This window comes from Scleropages formosus, chromosome 24, assembly GCF_900964775.1.
Source record: "Scleropages formosus chromosome 24, fSclFor1.1, whole genome shotgun sequence".
Classification (NCBI taxonomy): Eukaryota; Metazoa; Chordata; class Actinopteri; order Osteoglossiformes; family Osteoglossidae; genus Scleropages; species Scleropages formosus.
The window spans coordinates 14,754,716-14,764,496 of record NC_041829.1 but is presented as its reverse complement, the minus strand read 5'-3'; the positions used below and the strand labels follow the sequence as shown (position 1 = coordinate 14,764,496).

Sequence of the window (9,781 nt, the reverse complement as noted above, 5' to 3'; positions counted from 1 at the left end):
CCGCCCACTCCGATGGCACTCGCTGGGACCGCGCGTGGAAAGGGGTGTTACCCAAGAACCCACGGAGCGCCTCTCACTTGGTCAGCCGGCTTAGTTCGAGGCTCCTTCTCTCGGAGCGCGCTCATCATCATCATCATCATCATCCCCTTAAATAGTGCTCCTCCGAGGCGCCGGGCTCCAGTGTTGGGCGAGGAAGGCGGACGGACCCCCCGCGCTCCCCGAGCTCAGTGGATTATGAGCGCTTTTGGACAGCAGCCGTCGAACCCTCAGTCCAGTCCACTTCAGCACCACGGCAGCGCGCAGGACCTCCTGGACATGGCGGTGTACTGCGACAACCTCAACAACATGTACCAGCAGAACATGCACCACCACCACCACCACCACCACCATCACCAGCACCACGCGCAGAGGTCCTCCTCGCACGCGCCGGGCTACGGGCTCGCCGACTACACGTCGTCCGGCACCAACCCGTACCTGTGGCTCAACAACCCGGCCATCGGCGCGTCTCCGTACCTGCCTGGGGCGTCCAACGGCGGCGGCCCGCCCTACATGGCCCCGACGGGATCATACGGCTCCAACCAGACTAGGCAGTTCCTTCCTGCGCCCGCCGGCTTCGGGAGCGCGGATCTCGGGTGGCTCTCGCTCTCGAGCCAGCAGGAGCTCTTCAAGATGGTGAGACCCCCGTACTCGTACTCGGCCCTCATAGCCATGGCCATCCAGAACGCGCAGGACAAGAAGCTCACGCTCAGCCAGATCTACCAGTACGTGGCCGAGAACTTCCCCTTCTACAAGAAGAGCAAAGCCGGCTGGCAGAACTCGATCCGCCACAACCTGTCGCTCAACGACTGCTTCAAGAAGGTGGCGCGCGACGAGGACGACCCTGGTGAGTAGATCGCCCGCAGTTTACTCACTGGGTTAGTGGAGCGAGTTCGCGCTCGCGTCCGCCACCTCACCTGTTCGCAGACGCACACAAAGTGACGCGCCGCGTGTTCTGCCGGGGGGGCCCGCTTTGATCCGTGTGTTTCCGCGCGCACAGGGAAGGGCAACTACTGGACGCTGGACCCGAACTGCGAGAAGATGTTCGATAACGGCAATTTCCGAAGGAAGAGGAAGCGCCGGGCGGACGGCGGTGGCGTCGCCGCGGGGGGTGACGCGCACGTGAAGACCGAGGAGGACTCCGGCAGCGCGCTGAGCTCGCCGCCCCCCAGCCTGCACGGCTCTCCGGGCTCCCGGGAGGGCAAGAGCCCGCCGGCGCCCTCCATGGAGCACAGCCCCTGCTTCAGCAGCTTCGTGTCCAGCGTGAACTCGGTGCTGTCGGCGCACGGCTCGGGACTCGGCTCGGGACTCGGCTCGGGACTCGGGGCCGAGCTCACACACAGCAGCAGGGACAGTCTGTCCGGAGCCGCGTCCTACTCGCCGAGCGCAGCCGGGCTGCTGGACTCCGACCTGGGCCACCCGGCTCCGAACCGCCTGGGCTTCTTCTCTGGGGGGCAGAGCAGCGTCACCGTGGGGGGGCTCATGGCGAACCAGTTCTCTGTGAACAACTTAATATACAGCCGGGATGGAACTGAGGTCTAAACCCAACGAGGTACAGGACCAAAGCAAAAAAATCATGTAACTCCACTCCACTCCACTCCACTCCACACAAGTATTTCGTCAACACCCCCAAGTGCCTGAACACAGACTCCGTGTGTACCTTAAAAAATAGTTATTACCACCTATAAAACGAACAGTTTCCCCACTTCCTCACTCAACTGACTGCTTTTAGTGTTTACTGAGTTGCCGAAGGGGCGCTTCGGATGCGCTAAATAAGGACTCGCGCTAGTCAATGCAATGGCAGCGGTGCTGGTTTCGCTGAGGTCCGCCGCTCTCACCCGGTCCTGCTAGGTTAGTGTTGGTGCTAACTAGGTAATTACTGCAAGTAAAACCCCAGACTGACCTCGTGCACACCTCATTTGCCAAAGGTGTGTGCAAAAAAAGATACTTTGTACTGTGCCTTGTGTAGATTTCTATGCATTGTTATTAGTGTTTGTACTGTTTTATTTAAATTCACTGCACTCGATTTTACATGTTTTTAATAAATAATAAATTGCCTCGTCTGAAGTAAGTGAATACAACCATTGCATTACTCCTATTATTCATATTTGGTACATTGCATGCAAAATATTGTGATGTAGCATAAATCGTTTTCAGACGATGAACCATCTGAAGTCCGAAAATATTTCATTTGATGGTTGATCGCTGCTTATTGCTTAGATGGTAACACAAAGATGAGATCTTGTAAATTGTGAATTCGTATTTTATGTCTGAGAGACACTGTGGGGGGACTAGAAAAATACATTACACTACACTGTTACTGCTTTAACATTAGTGCTGCTATTTATTAAAAATAATAATGGCCCCTTAATGCATAATGCGAGTGGCTAATTACAGAAGTCAAGGTCCAAGGATTCCCAGCAAACTGAGTAACTGTCAAGTTATGTTTATGTATTTATTACGTGGACAATTTCCTGGAGTTTCCTAAAGAAAGTTTCTATTTTTTGTGGGGGGCGACAATTACCTCAAAGGCTCAAAGAGAAAAAAAAAAAAAAAAAAGAAAAAGAAGCGTGACAACTTCGACATTCCGTTTTTAATCTCCATTTCTTCGCTAACAAAAGATCATCTATCACAAGCGTCCGGCTCTGATCATTATTTATATGAGGGACTTGAGGTTTAATCGAGCGTTTGAATTAATCCCGCCCCCCGCTGCGCGCCCCCTTAATTGCACTTTGCAAACAGTTAGGAACAGATATGAACTGTTCCGACAGCCTTCGTGGATTAGGGGCGCGGTCTCCGCACGCATGCGCGCCTCTGGTTATTGTCGTTATTTATTTTGTAACGTGTCATGAAGGCGCAATGCGCGCTGAATGGAAGGCAGGCAAATAATAAGGGGGTGCCCGCTTAGTGGACCATCCCGCGTTGCTCTGCTTCATTTGTTGCGGTTCGGTTCGGTTTGGTTCTGTTCTCTCCTCTCCACGTTAACTCGAGTCTCTTCTGAGCCGCGTGGAAACAGCAGGTGAGAGCGAACCGTGTTTCGCGTGTCGCTCCGCTGCGCACGACGCGCAGCCCAGCAACGGTTCACTTCGCTCTCACCGCGAGCGCATCTGCCCTCCCCTCATGCTCTCGCCATGAGATTTATCCCCTCCGCTCCTGGCTCCGGGGGGCTGTGCAACACGGTAAAGTTGGGACAAATCATGTGCATTCTCTGTGGGTTTTCTCAGTCTACCACACTTTGTGAAGGAGGGCGCGCGCGCGCGCGCGCGCGAGCAGGGCGGCAGCGCTCAGTGCTTTTGTGGCCCCGAGCGCGTTCCTTCTGCAGTGCAGAGTGTAAAACAAGTGAAATGTTGTTACCCGTGCAATGCAAAAAAATAATAATAAAGTACAGTGAATGAGCGGGAGGTGCTCGCTCTCCCATGGAAGAGCCCTGCTCGTCCTGCGCTCTTAATTCGGGCGACAGCGCGCTGCGCGCACGGAATCAAAGCGGGTAAATAAAAGGAAACACCTAGTAATTGGCGCTTAATTGAACGCGCTCCTGCGTCCACTTGTCCGCGGCAAAGTGAAATTGACAAGGGCTTCGTGCCCGCGCCCGCGAGACAATGGGCGCTGGCAGCGCGCGGCGGGGCTCCCCTCCTGCGCGCGGACGAAAACACCGCGACCCCGGGATCTGGGAACAAATTATATCACTCAGAGTGCATTTCTCCTCTTATTATCGGCGAGGCAACAAAGGGAGTATTTTTTTGTGCGGAGCAGGACACGTTGAAACGGCGAGCTCTTCGCCGGATCCCCGCGGCCCCACTTTGCATTTTAATACACTCGGGCGTCACGCGTTATGAAGTTGTGTCCCACGCAAAAGTCTCCACAGTGTCCACGTTTTTTTGTGGGACATTTCTCATTTAGACTCTCGGTAACTGCCGGCCGCGAGCTCGCGAGCTTTAAACACGGCGTCCGCGTGCGCGCGTCGCGTTGTTGGCTTTTTAATGTTAGTAAACATGTTTGTGAAGCGCAGTTGTTGGGGGGTCTACGCGCACGCTTCAGTTGGTACAGAATGCGGGCAGGACGGGGGCGCGCCTGTGCGCGGGGACGCGCGCCTCTTCACATTTCAGTTAAACTGTTCAGGCTACAGACGTGGGTCACGTTTACGGCCTACAGAGAATGGGAGAGGTCACTTATTTACTTTTGTAAAATAAAATCACAGAACATCCCCCCCACCCCACAGAATACATTTATTTTGTTGGAAAAATGATATGAAATGATCATTCAGTAGTTGGTTGCTATATTATAATTAACTATATCCGTTCCACTATTTGAGATGATTAGGTATAGAGAGAAGCTGCTTCAACATGTAGATGATTTTCATAGCATTATATCCCTTTAATTTCAAAATTTGAAAACACCTGGTTATTAAATGGAAAAAACTTTCAGGTTTTTTTTTGCACTTATTAAGTTTAATAGTCACATTTTCATTTGTATCTGTCAGGTGTAAATAAGGCTTTCAGGAAACATCGGAACATCACAAAATACTGAAAGGTAACTGAAAATTTTAATGAAATCTCATTACTTTCACAGAAGCAAAATAAGTTGAATGATTAATGAAATTAAATTGTAGCTTTCAGGTCTCATGACATTACACTTCTGAAAATGCTGATGTGAAAATAATGTTTGCGCTTATTCCAGATCTCCAGAAACCCATATGCAGAATTGATTCTTAGGAAGCTGTTCAGAAATTGTTGGACTTTGCCAGCTGGATCTGAATGAAGTAAAAGTTTTCCTGTAACTTTGTCAAGTTTGGTTATTTGGGTTGAATAACCGTTAACCGTAATTATATCAAATTATGACAGATCCTCTGTTATGAATGTGGGCCTGGACCTGGTGTCTTTAGTGTTCAACACTCCCCTTATGCCACGTCATTGTGCTGTACAGTTACGGCACTCTGAGTTTTTGACATGCGACAGAGGCGGCCGCAATCTCACTGCGGTATGTCACAAAGTCAAGCCCATCCATTAGAGGAGAGCAGTGTTTCCGTACAGTGATTCATCAGACCTACTTAAAGGTTCAGCAGCGCTTCGCACCGCTGCCCTGAGCTGCCCCCAGGCACACACTTAGTCTTAGCAGCCCACGGTGTCACCGTGGCCCAACTGATCCGGCCCTGGTCCCGGTGTCTCGCACATCGCTCCTGGTGAAAGACCCCTGAGGGCAGGGACCAAAGCCGCCCAGCATACACGCACAACCTCCATTACATAAGATCATAACGATGGGTTTCGGGCTCATAATTAGAAGTTCCGAACCAGCAGGAGTTTAGAACCAGATTAATTTAATCCCGTTTTCCCGCGATAGGAACAGGAAATATCATTCCCGCCTCCATCAACGGTTACCTGATCTGACATCTTAAGCGCCACAGAAAACAAAAGGTGGGGGTGGGGGGGGGGGCATGTTTGTCAACAGTGCTGGGGAAGTGGTATTTCCTAGGGACACATTGCGAGAAAACAAGACGTCCGTCTGTGAGTTCTCTGCTCAGGTCTCCCTGAGTGAAACACGGGCAATCTTGTGCTAATTAGGACCCCCCCATGAAAAAATCTAAGAGAACATGTGCAAAACCAGTTAAGAATATAAATATATTTCATAATAGCACTTGCAGTAAGAAGAAATCTTGGTGTTTCCCTTCAAATTATTTTGTCCTGAGTAGTTTATTTGAATGAGCTGCTTGGACCTCCCATTATTCAGCTTTAATTCCCTCCTTTATTGTCATGGTCATTAAAAAGGTTCTGTAGTGGCGTCTGATTGTGGAGTGATGTGACCTAAAAGCAGGCAGCGGAGAAGACCCTGCCTCTGGGATCGTGTTGCGCGCACAGCTACGGAGACCTCCGGCACGGCAGCCCAGCCCCGGGGCAGGCAGTCACTCACTGAGTGACGCGAGCCGCCGTGATGAATTAGTGGCGTATAAAGTTGCACTCAGCAAGGTGTGAAACATTACTTCCACTAGCCATTAGGAGATCCCCTTACCTGATAGCAGAAGAGAGGGGAAAAAAGAACACGGCTCTGCTGCACTTGGTGAACATGTGGCTTGGGAAGGAGTACTGTGAGAACGGTGTGTCCACGGACGTCCTACGGATCAGAGGTTCTCCTCTCATTGTATGAGCCTGCTGTCAGGTTGTGTCGCCTCTTTCCCATGTTTTATCACGTACTCTAATTGCACCGACTAATTCCATCAAACCATGCTGATTATGGAGAGTAAGGCAATAGCAGCACAGTACACACGTTCCATGGTGAGGGTTTGCATTGCTGGGGTTCGAGCTTCCTCCCTCGGTTTGAACAGAAGAATGGTGTTCTGCTAAAATTAAAAAGCACATTTTTGTTTAGGTGCCAGAGGTAGGGGAGTTCCTTTATCAATCCATTCGTTATTAATGGCTGTCTGTCTCGAAAGCATAGGATGTGAGGCAAGGTACACTGAGCGCGTCTGCAGTCCATTGCAGCGATGTCATTTAGACTGAGTTTGTTGGACAGCAATGGCAACATGAGCAGCTGAACTTTTAAAGAACTGTCAACCTCTATCTGGAGATATGATAAGCAAATATAATTTGAGCAAACCAGACAAAGAGTCATAAGCATAGCTATAACAAGGTGTTTCCCCATAATGGGCAAGCAAGCCCAATTCACCCCATCAGTATTGGTATATAACTCATTGATTATGTTCTTGGCCCCTACCAACACTTGACCAGTTCTGATTCCCCTGGACATGAGTTCTTGTACTATGGTAAAATCATTTTCATCTGAGCATTTTAAAGAAAGCAACTGAAATGTGGAAAAATTAGACTTGTAGGAGAAGACAAATTTCATGATTTACTCAGCAGAGGAAAAAAAAAAAATCGGACTCCAGACATCTCTGAACCCCTGAAATTTCACATCTGTTTGTACCAGTCAGTGAGAATTACAGGACGGTATCTTGTGTTACAACAAGATCTCCTGAGGAAGTTAAATATTTAGGTGTACAACATGTTGACAGCTCGGGGAGCTCCTCACTGCTTGAGGTGGACCGGGGGCTTTCTTTTGCGGCGCTGTAAAAGCCTACAGGTTCACTCGATAGCTGAGGATAATGCCCTTCTATTGGCATGACGCTGGATCCGTTTCGTCGCCTTCCATACCGAGGTCATAAAAAGGGAAATATATGGTATGATAACGGCCTGTGATACCAGTCCAGGGAACAGCCATATGGATGATTTTATACAGAACCAGACAAATTTTCCCCAGACACCTTGGAAAGTGCGAGATGAATATGGTATTTTTGAAAGCCCCAAACTGAAATGAACAGTCTGGATGACATGAGAAAACTGTATTACTGTGACATTAGAATAGAAAGTTAATATTCTGTGAATCCTGGTCAGTTAATAGTTCATTGGAGGGAAAGAGAATGGATACCAATTTTTTTGGTTTTGCCTGTGGTGCAGAGATTTTTTAAATCACTTTGTTTTAGTAGGTCATTCGCACTGATCTGCTGTCAATTTTGGTGTCTTGAAAGAATATTAAAATGTTGAATATCTTAAGAAGTGTCCTCTTAAACCTGCCTAGTTAAATGGCAGCTCTTACCCTATGAAACCGACTTGAACTTGGGGACATTTGATTTCCAGTGTACCACACTGAATATGGTAAAGGTGCCTGCTGTGTTCTCGGTGGCTCTAAACTGTTGACACTGGCAGAGGGTGCAGTAGTTAAGAACACAGCCTGTAGATATTGGAGTTGAGATGTTTGGGGGGCTGAACTCTAGTACCTGAACTGTTTCACGAAAATATTAAACTGTTGACTGGAAGTGGATTAAATTGTACTTTACATTAGATTAAAAAAAAAAAAAAATGCAAAGCTTGTGGAAACCAGTGCTTTTTATCCACTAGGCAAAAAATAACAGCTTTGGGTCAAGAGATTCCCTGTAGAGCAGTGGCTGTTATGTCTAAATAGCTTTTAGTAGATCAGAATAGATGAGGGACCCAAAGAGTTGAGACCCTTCTTGAATGCTGAAAGAGATTCAGCAGTTCTGAGGGAGAGAGAGACCTCATTCCGCCACACTGGAGCCAGAACAACAGACTTTCAGTCTTGGACCCTTTTTGAGTGGGATCACCAAGCAGCCTGAGGAGGGGGAAACGCAATGCTCTTGCTGGGGTGTGGGGAATACACAACCTTTGTTCATTGTATAATTATCAAGAAAACATTCAGGTGATGTTTCAGAGAAGAAGGATGCCTGATTGAAGCAAGAATTGACTTGCCGAAGAGCTCAGTGCATCCAAAGCTGTGACCTGTGTCCACATTTGTCTAACGGGGAAACGAATCCCTACAGCAGGGTAACTCATCCTTGGCCGGCCCAGTGCAGCAGTTTTATTTTGACAGTTTCAAAAAGGAAAAGGCCCTTTCTTTCCCACAGTGCCAACTGTGGGCGGATCATCCTTTATCCATGCTTTTGTCATAACATTTGACTGTTGTGGTTTTAAACTGTACCAGGAACCCTGCTGAGAGGGACGCCGGAGCCTCAGCCAAAGTTCGGGGTCAGAGTCGGGCAAATTTACCTGCGAGTCCCTCCCGCTGCGGCTCTGAGCTCTCAGCCCGGAGCGCTAAGTTACAGCGAAGCGGCAAACGGGAAGAGTAAATCACAGCCTGCTGTTTCCCCCATGGGGGGTGGCGATGACGTGCTCTGGCTGTCGGGGTCTGGACGAGCGCTGTTATGCGACCTGGTCCTTCTCTGATGGTCTGGAGCAGAGGTGCAGCACGGAAGCAGGCCGACCAATTTCGCCAGTACACTCCTTTTTGGGGGGGCAGGAGGTTAAAGTGACCCATCGGGGGGCCACCGGGGCCACGGGAAGAACAAAGGCGGGATTCTGTAAAGCCTGCTCAACTTCATTTCTCTGCGCACTGTACCAGAACAAATATTTAAGTAACAAAGTAATACCTAATTATTTTCGGGGGGCCTGAACGGTCATAGGCGGCAGCGTAGGAGGATGAAAGTGGATGGCGCTTTGTCACACGCAAGTGTACACCCATCCCCGGTGATGACGAAGACCCCGACAACGGACAGGGCTGACGAACGCCTTGGCGGGAGGAGAAGCCCGATGTCACTGTGAGTCGAGGGGTCTCGAGCAAAAATGTTGTGAAGCAAAAGCCGTGACGAGATACCATGGGGCTGAACGCGGGCCATGCTGTGTTGGCGCTCGATGAGACTCTTGAGTGGTCCATGATGAAAGACTTCACCTAAGAGATCTTCGCAGAATGGAATAATGGCACCGCCAAGGCACCGTTCTCATCCGCTCTTTAATCCCACAAGAGAAACATCTCGATTCTACTGGGCCAATGATTATGGAGGATCCTAGGAGTTGGGCGAGACACTGATAAATAACATCCTGCACGGGACACCTGTGCGCTGTCATTATGCTGCCATTACGAACAGGAAGTGATGACAGATGCTGGAGGAAGTGGGTGCCCTGGGGAATCGCTCTTTTTTTTGTGGAGCTGACACAGAGCCTTTGAAGACTTCACAGCATTTTGTAACCCGTACATCTTTTAAACGACAGCTCAGCAGACGACTCATTTGCCGTTCCCTCTCTCGAATGATGGGAATTCATTTACATGCCATGCAGCCCCGATCTCAAAACGTACCAGTTTCATCAGCCTAAAAATTAAACTCATTTTGGAAAAACTTTGATCCATGAGCCTAGATCCTTAATTGAGGTCAGTGGGGACTGTAATAGCTAGAGCTGCCTCTGAA

General features: G+C 49.3%; 1 protein-coding gene and 1 long non-coding RNA gene across 2 annotated transcripts; both read left to right on the top strand.

Moving 5' to 3' along the window:
* The first annotated feature begins 234 nt into the window (after positions 1-234).
* On the top strand, positions 235-1,578 carry foxi1 (forkhead box i1). The gene is made up of 2 exons (XM_029248928.1): positions 235-883; positions 1,037-1,578. The coding sequence occupies exons 1-2, from the start codon at positions 235-237 to the stop codon at positions 1,576-1,578; spliced, it is 1,191 nt and encodes a 396-aa protein (XP_029104761.1).
* Positions 1,579-2,994: 1,416 nt separating this feature from the next.
* Positions 2,995-4,780, top strand: LOC108939611 (uncharacterized). The gene is made up of 3 exons (XR_001966520.1): positions 2,995-3,055; positions 4,517-4,566; positions 4,714-4,780. It is a non-coding gene; the product is annotated as an uncharacterized LOC108939611 (long non-coding RNA).
* Positions 4,781-9,781: the final 5,001 nt, after the last annotated feature.

What these genes read in the sequence shown, in the direction of transcription:
- foxi1 (XM_029248928.1), top strand. Translation starts at nt 235, where the DNA reads ATGAGCGCTTTTGGACAGCAGCCGTCGAACCCTCAGTCCAGTCCACTT. An exon ending in GCGCGACGAGGACGACCCTG is followed by an intron (nt 884 to 1,036) that starts GTGAGTAGATCG and finishes CCGCGCGCACAG; the next exon opens with GGAAGGGCAACTACTGGACG.